General features: G+C 36.1%; 1 protein-coding gene across 1 annotated transcript in view; it reads right to left on the reverse strand.

Annotated features, from left to right (window-relative positions):
- Window positions 1-15,616, reverse strand: part of Slco4c1 (solute carrier organic anion transporter family member 4C1) — a 49,724-nt gene that overhangs the window by 4,038 nt on the left and 30,070 nt on the right. The window contains exons 6-11 of the mRNA XM_028787042.1: window positions 14,668-14,786; window positions 12,903-13,047; window positions 12,320-12,515; window positions 7,285-7,438; window positions 4,073-4,263; window positions 249-313 (exon numbers count right to left, since the gene is read on the reverse strand). Of these exons, the coding sequence (XP_028642875.1) occupies window positions 249-313; window positions 4,073-4,263; window positions 7,285-7,438; window positions 12,320-12,515; window positions 12,903-13,047; window positions 14,668-14,786 (870 nt within the window). The remainder of the gene's footprint in view (window positions 1-248; window positions 314-4,072; window positions 4,264-7,284; window positions 7,439-12,319; window positions 12,516-12,902; window positions 13,048-14,667; window positions 14,787-15,616) is intronic.

Here is a 15,616-nt window from a genome sequence, read left to right on the forward strand (position 1 = left end):
GGGATTGGAAACAACAGATAACAAATCAGACAGGTGAGATGTAAGTCACTGTATTCTTATTCATGTAGGCAGTGCTATATCATGGATGTTGAAAACTTTTACCAATGACAACTATGCTTTCTTTATCCTTCATCATTAACTTGGTGTGCAACATATACGTTATACATATATATATATATCATTAATGTAACATATATGTAATAATAATTAACAAAAAAAGCACATACTAATGTTTTTAAATAACACACCTAGCAACCGAAGAAGCATGAACTGCACTCCCAATGCTAGAGACCGTTGTCTTTGATTGACACACCTGCAAACATATTCAAAAGAAATCAGAAGAAAGTATTTAATTATAGACACACTTTCATATTGACATCAGTTTAGCATTTCTACTCAAGTAAATGTTGTGCAAATTAAAATATTTGTAAAATCTTATAAGTAAGTTATCCTGGGATTACAAAAGAAAAAATATTATCAGAGGTAAAGCATTACATATAACAGCAAAAAGGTCACTAGCTTCTGTGAATTCCAACAAAGTAAAAGGGGAAAAAAGCATCCAATTACAATATTGATCTTTTATAAAACCCCTAAATAAATTAGGAATAGGAGGAATGAACCTCAGCAAAATAAAAGACACAAATAATGACAAAATCACATGTAACATGGTTGATACTCTGAGATTGGGAATAGAAAAGGATGCCTATTCTCAGTGTTCAAAATTCTGTCTAGAGGACTTAGGTATCAAAAACAAAGAAAAGACATACAAATTGGAAATTAAGAAACAGGCTCTGTTTTTAGATGGATACTCCATGTGCAAAAAAGCCTCCACAAACAGAACTGTTCCCATGAATAAATGAAGTTAATAAATTTGAAGATATAAGATCGACATTATCAATCAGTTACATTTCTACTCAATATGAAACTAAGAAAAAAGTGTCACATACAATAACATGAAAAAGTAATTAAATATCTTGTATTAAACAAATGAGATAAAACTCTTGGATATTAAAATAATGTAAAACTGATGTTGGAAGATGACACACATACAGAGAGACATCTTAATGTTCATGAATCAAAATAATGTTGTCAATATGCCCATACTATCCAAGGCAATTAGAATAAAATCTCCATCAAAATGCTAATGAAATACCATAAAAATAGAAAATAGAACATTCATATGGAACAGACCCAGAAAAGCTATACCAACTTTTTTAATAAGAACAATGTTAGAGGCATAATATTACCAGATTTCAAACTACAATAACAAAGCTATAATAATAAAAACAGTCTGAGTCTGGCATAAAAACGTACACAGAGATCAACAGGACAGAACACACATGAATGTATAGGCAACTAATACTTGACAAGGATGTCAAGAACACATAGTAGGGGGAAGAATATTGTATTTAATAAATTATGTTCAGAAAATTGTACACTCTATATTTACCTGCAAAATAATGAAATTGGACCCTTATCTCAAACTATACAAATCACATTCAAATTGATTAAAGACTAAACACAAATACTAATCCTGTGTACTGTCCTTGTAAAAACAAAAGCATAAAATTCTTGATTCATTTTAGCAAATACATTTCTGGCTATCATACCAGACACATAAGCTAAGAAAGCAAATAGAAGCAAATAGGCCTATCCCACAATATTTCTGCACAGCAAAGGAAGCAAAGTTAAGAGACAGAGTACAGGAAAGTGCTGGTAAATGAGGCTTCTAGGAAACACTTCATTCAAAATAAATCATGAACTCAAGCAGCACAACAATGAGAAAAGACTTCCAAAAAATAGAGAAAAGATCTCAACAGACCGTTCTCCAAGGAAGACACAGCAATGACCAGAAGTAGTGTGGAAAACCATATCAAAGTCAGTAGTCATAAACAAATGCCTGTTAAGACCACAGGAGATTCCATCTTGCTCCTGTTAGTTCATTAGTGAAGCAAAATGTTCTTGAGGAAACATGGAAACATGGAAAAGCAAGCCAGTGTAAACTACAGAAAGAAAACTGAGATGATGCAGACAGATCAACAGACAGCAGTTTCTCAGAGAAGTTAAAATCAGAAGTAAAATGTCAAAGATCTCTGCCCTTCTTGTTCACTACAGTCTTGTTAACAATAGTTAAGCTATCGAACAAGTCAATCATCAAATAAATGGACAAAGAAAATGTGGCATGTGATATCATACCACACTAGGAAAGAGAAGTCATACCATTTGTAGAGAGTGAATGAACTTACAGTATATTGTGCTGAGATAAAACAGACTAAATCAAAGTGCTGTATAATTGCATGTTCCAACTCATACATGGATCCTGAAGCATCAGCTTTATTAGGAAGTAAAGGATAAAGGGAAGGCTGGTAAAGAAAGCAAAGTGGGTAAAGTTGCCTGCTGCCAAGAGTAGTGACCCAAGTTCAATTCCCAGAACAACAGGAGCGAAGGAGAAAAGTTACTCCTGAAAGATGTTATATGACTTCTACACAAATACCATGGTATATGTGTACACATATAAATGAACACAAATATATAAAAATTTAAAGTATTTTTGAGGTGTAGAGGGGAAAGTTGTGATTACAGGAGACCAAAGTCAAATGAATTGTTCAATTCTTGCAAAGGTTGCAAAGTTTTGGTTATACAGGTTAAATTCTGGAGATGGAATGCATAGTGTGGTGACTGCATTGTACATAAAGGCAGAACCGTCTCAACTCCATAGCAAATTCAAGACCAGCCGGGCCTACATGAGACCCTGCATTAACTCCTGATTCCCTTCCCCCCCAAAACTTGTGTTATATGTTTGAAATTTGCAGAATGAATGTTACTCATTCTTACCACATGTGTACACATACATTAATGGTGACCTGAGAGATGATGGATTAGTTTGTGGTAATAATTTCATGTCGTATGTGTATTTTAATATATTGAATGGTAACACATACAACTTTAATTGACTAGTCATTGCAATGCATCTGGAAGGCAATTAAATTAAGCTGGCATTTGTACCAAAAGCCCTACTGCCCTACCTTTTTAGGTAGGGGTCACAGGTATGTAACACTATACTCCTGCAATAAAAAAAAAAAAACACACCTTTTTTTGTACCACTATTAAATAAGCTTCAAATGCTATTACTTCTAACATTGAGACAGAAATAATACAGATAGGATGAGGATATAAACTGAGGAGATAAAATACAGAATCTGGATTCAATAATAGTAATAAGTCTTTCTTTAATGACTGTTCGACAACAATGATGTCTAACATCACCACACAGAAAAGTCATGTGAGATACAAAAAAGGTGACTCATCTTTCTAAGCAAGTATATAAGCCTGGCAGAAGGGCACAAGCCTGTAATCCCAGCAATTAGGAACCTAAGACAGAAAAAGAGTGACTGCAGATTCAAGGCCAGCCAGTGCTTGATACTGAAATGTTACTAAAACTACAAATTAACAACAACAAAAACTACAAGTACAAACAACTAAGCAGTTAAAAAGTTAGTTATATAATTTAAATTGTGTTTCTTTTTGCCAAATACCTCTAATTCTCAGATAGAGCATTGCTATCATTTAATATCATTTACAAACCATATATTTTCCACTTATTAAAAATAGGAATGATAGTGGGTGAATATTAAAAGTCAATGTACTAAGAAAGAAAAAGCCTAGTGTTTGTTGGAAAACAGGCAGAAAACTTTCAGATGGAAGGTAGAAACTCTTGTAGAGCAGCCTTAAAGGGGGAAAAAAACAACAAAAAGCAAAAACCGCCAGCTAATGCGGAGATGACAGCTAGCTTCTTGGTGTTTTGTAGGGAGTTGACAGCTTATCAAATTTCCAGCTCACACTGGTCATGTGTGAAACCCACAAAGGGACTAATGCCAAACACTTGCCACGTGGGCAATAGTAAGACGTTTCCTATGTTAGTTTCTTTAAACCTCAGGCACCTGGGCTTCCATGGAGTCTGAGAATTCAAGATGCATGAATTTTATTGCCCGAATCAATAAAAGCCGACTTGAACCTCTAAGTTCACAATATGCTTTTCTAGAAAATGCAAGTTTTCAAGTGCCATGCTTACCTTAATATAGACACAGTTATAGGAGTACCTGCCATAAAGGTAAAGATAACTGTAATGAAGAAAATGCCAAGAAATATGGGCAAGCTTGTGCACCGAGTTTTACATTTTCCAGCTTTAGCTTCAAAATCAGTAGTTTCTGCAGTAGAAGTGATTTCTACTTTCCTTTCAATACAGGAACAATTATAATATACCTGAAATTTAAATACAAAAAGGACAAAGTTTTTGTACACTTTGAAATTATTTTTGTCTTACCTTGTCATGTCCTAGTCTATAGACAGCTGACAGTGATGACAGTCATTAACCCTCGTAAGGAGTGAAGCAAATTCTAACAAGCCACATGTATGAAGTACCTGTGTTTGACTCTGTAGCTGTTACTCCATCTTGTAGTATATTATTGGCTCATGACATAAAACAACTTGACAAGGATATAACAGTGACACACTTTCTCATATTTTGCATACATTGCTTTCAGTAGACCATAATTGCCCAGCTAATGTCTTCCTTCTAACTCTTCTTTTCCATTACAGGGGAAACAGAGGCATCCATGCTGACAATCTCATTATGTGAGCTAGTTTGAAAACACTATAATTTTGATAAATGCCATGGTAAAATTACCTTGTATGCACAACAGCTTTAACAAAATGCTGCTTTTAACCACAACATTTTAAAGACAAATTTCTGAATTTTAGATCTACCTTACAGAAAGTAAGTTATCCTTTTTATAGCTTGTGTCTGATAACAAAAAAAGGAGTTTCTATAAATAGCATATTGGTTATTTCTCATGTACTTATATACAGGCATATAGGCATTGATGTATGCCTATAGCATCATAGCATTGTGAAAGGAAACACAATGAAAAATTACATTTTATCCAAATAGAAAGATGATCAGATATTTAGAAACTTTATTAAGTCCTAAAGGCATTGTATATCTCAATGTTTATCTTTAATGTAAACTTTTTACACATTTAAAACATCGACAAAATCATAGTGAGATGGGAAGTGAAAGAAAGAGTTTTCAGGGCTTCAAGGGTAGATTCTTTCTCTGTAGCAAATTATACTACCAGTGGTGTTGGTATGGGTAGAGAAAATATGCAAACGATGCTCTAAAATGTTTTTATTACATAGTAATAATCAGATGTACAGTGAAAAATTAAGTCACTCATACTAAACACTTTAAAATTTTATGACACTTATTATTTTACTGTGGGAGTCTGGTGAGTCACAGAACACATTCAGAGGGAAGGAGACAATGAGTGGGAGTCTGTACCTCCACCATGTGGGTGCTGGGATTCAAACTCAGCTATTCATGCTTAACTGCAAGCACCTCAACTTAAACACCTTAAGACAAGAAACTGACCACAGTATTTTCTGTCACACTCTCATTGAAAAACTCAATAAAAGATGGGACAGAGCTCTCAGTCGATGTTTTATATTTGGGTCACTGACAAAAAATATTACTTATATTTCTGGAAAATGCACAAGCATTTATTATTTTATTATATGTGTATTTTATAATGAAATAGTTCATAAGACAAGAGTGTCTTGGGTTGGAGAGATGGTTAAGAGTACTTGTTGCTCTTATAGGAGTCGGGTTCAATTCCTGTACCCGTATGGTTTCTCACAACCTTCTGTAACTCCAGTTCCAGAAGATGTTAGGGATCTAACATCTTTACTTCCTTAGGCAGTAGGTACACACATGTGGTACACTTTTCAACTACAGGAAAATACTAGTCAGTCCCCTACCTTGTAGGTAATTCTGACTCCATATTGCCACCAACCTAACTTATAGGATTTTTATTCCTGACAACTGACATATTACTGAATTTTGTCAAGGCCTTCCAACTTAACTAGAGTAAACACCCCTCCATTTGATGGCTAAAATCTTAAGCTCTCTGACATTGTTTTTTGTCTTTTCATTTTTAGACAGGGCCTCACTATGTCAACTAGGCTGTATTCACACTCAGAGTGCCACCTCTCCCTCCTGAGTGCTGAAAAACAGGCAGATTTATGCCAACACTGTAAAAGTATTTTTTATTCTCCTGTGGTAATTGTTGTTTCCAAAGCGTATTGCATCTGTCTGCTAACCTAACCTAGGCCTAGTCCTGGAAGCTTCCAACCTCCAGATAATCTTATCAAGGCCTAGAATATTTTCTCCCTCTGAGATTTACTACTGAATAAGCTTCTCCCTTTCTGGTTCTTTCTGATCTTTTGGTGTCTCATTCAGTTCAGCTGTACTGACTTAAATTCCTCTCCAGCCTGACTAATTCAATCTAGCTTCTCTCAGCTTCTGACTAAATGGTCCCTTCTCATTCTCTGGCTCATCCTATCTTCACCTGTGTCTAGACTGTTCTCTCTTCAACCTGACTCTGTTCAACCATCCCAGTAAAACTGCCTCCTTTCTTTCTCCCTCTCTGCACTGCTCTCTCTCTATTTTGTCTGTACTCCTGAGCATGGTACATAACCTATTCTGTCAAATCTTTCTCTGATTCGTCACTTTGTCTGCCACTCAATTAGACACCACTGTCAAACATGGGTGCTTACTTCTACAAACTAACTTTACCTTCATTATTTGGGACTAAAGGTGCATACTAAGTGTTGAGCCACACCACAACTAGAAACAGGTTTCTTCAGTCAATAGCCAAATTTCAGGGTTCACAGTGTAATCAAATATCCTGTAACACAACACATGCATCCAGCATAGGCCATGGTGGGATGGAGTCCACTGGCTCAAACATGAAAGGCAAGCACATTGTCTGCTAAGGTAGTTTCTTGATTTGTCTGAAATTATTTAATTGTATTAAAAAGATATTTCTGGGTGAATCAATAGAGAATAAGAGTAAATTTATATTTGAGGCTGAATTATTGATTTGGATATTTTACATTGTATTCATGGTGTGTGAAATTTGAAAATAATTAGTGTTTCATTATATTCCTGATTACTAACCATGCTCTCATAATCACTCTCTCATAATGCATCTTATAATTGAGAAAAAAACAAAACAATATAAGATGGTAATATAATTGCCATGCTGAGTTCAGCAAGAATTGCCTGAGACATGAGGGAATGGGTCTGAAGAGACCATGTCTGTGTAACTGGAAAAGAAAGGGAAGCAGAGAGAAAAGACAGAGTAGCCCACTAGGAGAGTCAAGACAACAATCACAATACACAATTCACATTTCTTCATCGGGGTAAAGAGGAAACATGGCTACCTTTGATTTCCTGTTTGAAACTGAGTTTAAACAACCTGCAAAGCAGGGAGAAAAATACTGGATTCCATCACTTCCACAGAGTGGGTAATAGTAGGACCGCAAACAGTTGCAATTGGCATTACACGGTGCAGTCAAATTCCCCAATTCTCCTGTTCTGTAAATAAGACAAGATAGATGAGGTGAGATTTTCTGCAATGTAACACCTAAGGAACAATTCAGAAGCAGTAGTATTTTGCCCACTGTAACATTTAGTAAGCCACTCAACATGTAAGTACTAAATGAATAAAACACAATGTCTGCTTTTCCATGAGATTAAGTATACAGCTAACCTACCTCTATTCATAGAGTGAAATCTGTGAGGAAAGGTGCTGTCTTATCCAGCGCCATGTTCCCATTGCTCAAAACAAGGCCTAAATATCACCTATGTCAGACACATTGTTGAATGGATGAATGGGTGGGGCACTGGGGAAGCACACTTAATTAGAGTAAGCCTTTAAGGGTAAAGTTGTCAAATAAAAGGTATTAACAGCTTTCACAAAAGAAAACTGGAGTGAATGCCTCAATAAATATCGGGATTTCCTGGCAACAAACAGCTCTTGGTTCTACTGATTATCCATCAGATGGTTAGCAGTATCCCCTACTGCTACCAATGTTGCAAGTAGCTTTTACTTTAATTGTAGCAATGAAAATATACTTACATTTAGACATTTGCAAACATATTCAAAAAGTAGTCACCTTTTTAAATAAAAAAGGTGAATAAAATCATGTCGTCAGTCATTAATACCATTATAAAATCTCTTTCTTTGCAAAAGTAAATTTCCTAATTTCAGACTTCGTAATATTTTGATTATGCCCTCTCTTCCAGTCTGTAAGAAGTCCTAATATCAGGGCACATAAGTCCTAATATAAATGGTCACAGAGATTCCAATATAAAGGCTTATTTCAATTAAAGATCATTCCTGGTGCATTACCATTCCAAGTGCCATTCAACAGTGTGTCTGAAGCAGGTGATAAGTATGCCTTGTGTTGACTAAAGTGAGCATGAAGCTGAATAGGATAGAATCCAGGGACAGAAGTAGGTTCATTGTATCCTAATCTGGGATTATGGTTTACTGATAGCTACAGATGCATTTTACAAACTCCAAGGCAGGTCAATTAACATGAGGGAAAGTTTGAAGAAAAGAAACCTGAGAAGCTACTTCCTAAGGAGTCTTAAAGATGAGCAAAATTTAGCCAGACAGTGGATAATTAGAAAAGGAACAAGGGAACACAAGAAATGGAAGTAATATTTGAAACAGAAAATGAAAAGGTATGTCCTTGTAAGAAGTCAGAGATGGGATTAACAGTTGCCTCGGGGGCCTTCTAAAAATCAATGACCATTTATTATACATATATATATTACATGCAACAATGATATGTCAAAAGCTCATCAAAATGTTTTCTTATGCACATGGTATATATGAATGTATGTATACATGTTTGCATCTCCATATGTGCACATGTGTACATGTGACAAAGGTTAGCATTGAGTACCTTTCTTGATTACTTTTCTAATTGAGACTAGATCTCTCACTAACCCCAGAGATCTCTGATACAGGCTGGTCTTGGTACCAGCTTGCTCTGGGGATCCACAGTCTCTATCTTCCAAGTGATGGAATTAAATGTGGACCACCATGATCATCCAACATACCCATGGATTTCCACACTTGCTCAGCAAGCATTTCTTCTCTAAAGTTGCATGAGCTTGAGGGAAGGAGATAAGTCATAACATCCAAAACAAGTGATCAGAATATAAAGAGAAACTGAAATACGACAGGATTATAACAAAGATTGGAGAAAACCTTTGAACACAGAATCAGTAATATTTGTTTATTGATAGATGGTGAAGCATCATTTCAAGGAATTCAAAGGCACTCTTACTGTTTAGCAGAGGAGAACCCAATTCTAAGGAAGAGGTAACTACTATGGCTTTATACACATTAAGAGTCTCAAGTTAATGGACAACTGATCAATGGTTAGAAATCGTATTATCCATTTTCATCCAGATTTAAAAGAAATCATGATAATGACAAGATCTGCCACATAGAGTACAAACAGACCTCACAATCTGATACTATGACACACATTGCAAAATCTAGCTATAACATTTACATAATCTCATACTCTCTTAAGTATGTTTACAATTTTATTTTGGACTATAATTTTGGCTGTGTATTGATGTTGGATATAGCTGATGCTGGGAGATAGGTGGAGGTCTTGGGAGGTAGTTTACTTCATGATTGCATAGTGAATTTCAGATATATTATTATAAACAGAGTGGTAGAAACATAACTAAGAGGAAACCAGAGCCTGAGATAGGAGAGAAAGCATTATTCTTGCAACCCATACATCAATACTTCCTTGGGAGGTAAAATGTGTAAACCAGTGGACACATCAAAGTATTTGAATATAATATACCAAACTGGAAAATAGTGGTACTTAAGAAGGAAGCAAAGAAATTTATGAAAGAGGTGGATCAAGGAAGAAGGTAGAAATCTAGTAAGCAGGTGGTAAAACAAAATGGAAATGAAAAACTAGATTTTATAATACTAGAAAGATTGAAAAGGGGCACAGGCCCTAAGGTGGATGACCTGAGCCCATATATTAGGAGAAAACTAACTCCCACAAGCTGTTTTGATTTTCTTGCACATATATACACAAATTAATAAGTGCAAAAGATTGTAAGCAATCTGTCCTTCTGAATGGAGTATCTCCTTGTGTAGCTATGCTCTACAAAATTTGGCCATGTGCCTTTGTCAAGCACAATTTTATTATGAAAATATTCTAGTCTCTGTCCACAAAAAGTTTATAGTGGTCAACAGATAGGAGACTAGAGAAAATCAGCCCTAGCAACTCATGCTAGGACTAAAATTTATACCATTCTTTCAATTTAAAATTTCCAATACTTAATTGTCATATTATTTTCAAGCATGCATTGAAAATATTCAAAATGTAAGATGATCTTATGCAAAACACAGCAGGAATAATGGAAAGAAACATTTTTCCTATTATCAGTCAATTTCTCTGTATTTTATAAAAAATTGCCATGCGATGAAAAGGAAATTATTAGTAGAAAACTTGTAAATGTTTGTGATGTAGTTCCTTCCTACCTGCCTGCCTTCCTTTCTTTCTTTCTTCCTTCCTTCCTTCCTTCCTTCCTTCCTTCCTTCCTTCCTCCCTCCCTCCCTCCCTTCCTTCCTTCCTCTTTTTTTTCCTTCCATGATAGGGTCTCTTTAAGTTATCCTGACTGTTCTGGGACTTGCTAAGTAGACCAGGCTGGCCTTGAACTCTCTCAAATCCACTTGCTTCTGCCTTCAAAGTACTGGATAAAACATGTGCTTGTGAACCTGTAAAACATGTGAATCATACCTAGGTTGGCAGGTATATTTTCTGCATTTCCAGATTTTTTTTGCTATTTCCAGAAGTGTAATTCAAATTCTCCTCAATCCGTTGGCTGAAAAAGTGGCCTTTATTTCTGTTATCATGTATACCCTCAGTAGTGTGTCCTTTCTCCCTCCCCCTCGCCACCCACACTGCCTCCTTTGCTCCTCTCCCATAGTGGTGTGTATGCTCCTATTCCTCCTTCGCAGCTCCTTAACACCTTTAAATTGCTCTTAGGTCACAAGCCTTTCCTACTTACAGTAGAATTAAATTGAAAAAAAAAAAAAAACATCTTTCAGTGACTGCTACAGAAGTTTCTAGAGCTCCAGTTACATAACCCATGTTCATTTGGTGTTCTGTTTTCCAATGTCTGCTTTAGAGTAAGAGTTCATTGTCTCTGTAAGAGGAAGCATGAAGATGTTTGGATTAAATGTAATGGAGCTTAACCAAACACTGATTTAGAGCACTTGGCATCATATTAACACAAATGACAGACACGTGAACATAGCAACAAATCAATATTATTGTTATTGGCAAACTTTCCTAAACGAATTTAGTGTCATGTGAAAGCAGTATTATACAAAACTATGGAATCTTATGCCTGGAGTGACACCTCCCTCAAGAGCCACACACAGGCACAGTGACAGGAAACACAATGAATGTTTCCTAGGGCATCTCACCTGCCTGATCTACCACTGCTGGTGTAGGACTTCAGAGCAAAGGAAACCTGACCAAGAAAACTGGTTAGAGGGAGAAACTGGTCTGCAGGACAGAATAAGAAGTTATTTGTTTCTCTAAAGTAAACATAAATTTCAAAGTGAATAGAACAATCAGTATGATGCAGGTTTAGTTTTATTTGAATGTATAGTTTGGTATAGTTTCAACCGAAATAAGAGAATTTCATCATCAAGAATAACTCTTATTTTTAAATGTTTAAGTTAATAGGAAAGTAGAATGTTAAAGTCTCTCTAGGATGTTGCCATAGTCTGCTCTCTGTAGTTATAAGAAAATGTCCATGGTAAACAATTAAAAAAGACAAAAGGTTTGCTTGAGACAGGGAAGAGTATGGGAGGACGGGAGGTCCAAGCAAAGGGAAGCAGGACCTGCTTGGTCTCTGATGATAGATGAGGTCATCAAAGGATGGGTTGAGAAGACAAGCTAGCTGAGGTCTGTTTTGGAAAAACATTAATCCTAAACCTGGGGCCTCCTAATCATTTCCTAAAGTCCTTTCCTCCAAGCAGCATTTGCACATAGATCTGGGGATTGTTTCCAACAGACAAGTTTTTGGAAAATACATTCAAACTCTACCATATATGAATCCTAGCAAGAGAAACTCTAATGTTCTATTTCTCTTTGAATCCCTGAGCCAAACACATCACCCTTAATCTGCTTACTTACCGAACACCCAGAGCTTTCAAGAGGGCACTAAATATTCAAATTAAAACAAGCAAAAAAACAAGACAAAGTCTTATAGTGTTACACTGAAAGAAACGAGCAAAGGGTGTCTAAATGTTTTAAAAAGGCAATTCCTAATCATGTATATTGAGAAAGGAAATACTTGCAAATGCACACATAATCTCTGACAGGAATATAAAAAGCAATGAAATATATTTACCCATTATACGATTCAGACACACCAGCAAATGGCTCATTTTCACATTTTGCATAAATAAATACAAAACTCAGCACAAGTGCTACTCCAGATGTACATAATGCAAACTTCATTGTATTTTTACACTTCATTTTGAATTTTGAAACAAGAACACCACCTAAGATTTGACCAAGAGCAGCTCCAGGAATTAAAACAGCCCCTAATGAGAAGTAAGATAATGAAAAACACACAATTATGCTCTGTAACTCATACTGACAGCTGGCAAACATCAAAACCAGCATCACCACCGCTTCTACAGATAAAAGCATTTACCTGACATAAAAACACATGCAAAAAATGCCATTGATACAGGCAGTAGAAGGTTAATCCAATTTAAATGCTAATTAATATATTCTTAGTCCAGTTTGGTCTGTCATAAGTTGATACAGAACACTGATTTCAGAGAATCAGAAAATTCTACCAAAACCTTCAAAGTGTGGGTTATCCAAAACAAAGTGTGGGCTATCCAAAACAATGTAGCCTCCTAATCAAAACAACGTGCTTACACAGAATCAACGTACTAAGTATTTTTTAAAAAGTCTTTTACCTCCAAGGGTAGCTGCAAAGCTCGATGTTAATCCAAATTGATTTTCTATAAATTTAGGTAAAAATGTGGCAAATCCTGTAGTAACTAATGCTTCAGAAGTAGTTGATAGAACTAAACATATAAAGACTGTATTCCTCATCAAATTCTAAGGAAAAAAAAAACACAGTTCAAATGAATACCTGTGATTACAGCACAAAGTGTAGCATTGAAATACAAACATTTAAACTACAGTGTTCCTTCAGGCAGGAAAATATAATTATGGTTAATGGATGCACACACACGCACACACACACACACACACACACACACGAGTACATTTGTATGTGAAGCACCTAGAGATTTGACAAATGAGTTACTACCTGGGTCATTATTCCTTTATTGCCCTCAGGAGCCCAGCAGAAGAGGTAAAAGCCCATTTGGAAAGGCTCCGTTCTTCTTGGATTATTGTAGATGTCTACACTATAAATCCACCTCTTATCAGATCATTTAAAATATAAATTTTTTTGTTGTTGTTTTGTTTTTTTCGAGACAGGGTTTCTCTGTGTAGTCTTGGCTGTCCTGGAACTCACTCTGTAGACCAGGCTGGCCTCGAACTCAGAAATCCGCCTGCCTCTGCCTCCCAAGTGCTGGGATTAAAGGCGTGCGCCACCACCACCCAGCTAAAATATAAATTCTTGAATCCACTAAGTGGGTAACTTGAAACTGATCATGGATGAGTATTGTTTCATAATTAAAGTAATTAAGAACCTGTTTTAGTTAGTATTTTACTGCTGTCAACAGACACCATGACCAAGGCAAGTCTTAACATTTAATTGGGGCTGGCTTACAGGTTCAGTCCATTATCAACAAGGTGGGAGCACGGCAGCATCTAGGCAAGCATGGTACAGGCAGGGTTGAGAGTTCTGCATCTTCACCTGAAGGCTGCTAGCAGAATACTGACTTCTAGGCAGCTAGGATAGGGTCCTAAAGCCCATGCCCACAGTGACACATCTACTCCAACAAGGCCACACCTCCAAATAGTGCCACTCCCTGGGCCATGCATATACAAACCATCATAGAACCTTTTATACAAAGATAAGTAAGCTTAAATAGGGATCTATACTTCCCATTTTTTCATAATATTAGTGTATAAGCCTAACACACCAAATTTCCAGATCTCATGAATAGATAAGAACATTGGTTGTACAGTGGTGAGCATAGCTGCCTGCTAAGGATAGATGAAACTAACACAGAACCTCTCAACTTTCAATAAAAAGAGGAAATAACCTGACACTACTAAGACTAACCATGGATGATCCAAAAGGAAGGATGTTTAAAGATAGCTAAAATTAGTGAAAATTTGATCAACGGATGGCATAGTGGAATTAGCATGAAAAACAGACTACATGTTAACGAGAAGCCGCTGAACATTTACACTGTCAATGAAATAAATTGATTATTCTATTCTGGAGCTCAAAAGGCAATGAAATTAAATCAGAAAAGTTACATATAATAGCTTCAATAATAATAGATAAGAAAACAAGGTATAAAATGATACCAGTCTGCATATTGTTACTTATATGTGTATATAACATATACACAAGTGTAAGTACTGTGTTCCTATGAGACACTGGTTAAAATTTACCCACATACAAACACACACACACACACACACACACACACACACACACGGGGGGGGGGCGGAGAGGAGATAGAAATAGAGAGATAGAGAGATAAAGAAATAGAGAGAGAGAGAGAGAGGGAGAGAAAACACTTTCTAGTTTACCTTTATAGCAGTTGGAAAATCTTTAATACTTTTTCCAAAATTTTCATCTGTATGTTGGAAGGAAGTACTATTATTTTGATGTGTTTGGGAAGTTTTGCCAGCTTGAATTTTGGCTGTCCCTAGAGGGAGGGGGAGTAAACGTGCTTGTTTTACTATTTAATCAGCTTTTAAATATGCTTACTCTTTAATTGATATACATTCTATGGGTATGTAAATTCCACTAGAATTTTTTTTTCTGTTAATTGAGAGGCCAAAACCCACTCCATCTTGAGACCAGCCTCCATCTTTAAAAAAAAAAAAAAAAAGGCCTGAAAACTTGGCCTGCAGCTGAACCTGAGCTGTACTCATGTCCCAGGAAGGACCCCACAGCTTGTCCTTGGCCAGAGTTACTCTCTAGCTATTTCCTCACAGCAGTTAATCAAAGATTAGTTTGATTAGTTTGATTGTTTCATATGTGCTTTCAGACCATTTGTTATTGTATAGTCTTGCTTCAGAGCACCCGCCTGTCAACTTATAATAGTCATTCAGTTAGATGCTTGCCAAGATGAACTCCTATCACTTGAGTCCTTTTTCTATAAAATCACAGCTATGCCTGTAATCAAGATATGCTAAGGGGTAATATTCATTATTATGCATAAAGGATGCCCAGGTATGATGCATCTGGTTTATAATCTCAGCACTTGGGAGGATGTGCCAAGAGGACAGGCATAAATCTGTGGCCAGAATCAGCCTGGGCTGAGACCTTGTCTAAAAATTAAAAAGAAAACAAAATACCCACTAACAAATCAAGTTCCTATCTATCTAAACATTAACATTTAGTCAATGAATATTAATTTAATGACATGGTTTTGTTCTAAACATGTATTATTTTTTCATTTGAAGTCTTCTGTTTATTTGGAATTGTTTTCCTTTGGCAGTGTTTATAGATTAAAATACATGTGTGACTGTC

Source organism: Grammomys surdaster, unplaced genomic scaffold, assembly GCF_004785775.1.
Source record: "Grammomys surdaster isolate TR1022 unplaced genomic scaffold, NIH_TR_1.0 125604, whole genome shotgun sequence".
NCBI classification, from domain to species: Eukaryota; Metazoa; Chordata; class Mammalia; order Rodentia; family Muridae; genus Grammomys; species Grammomys surdaster.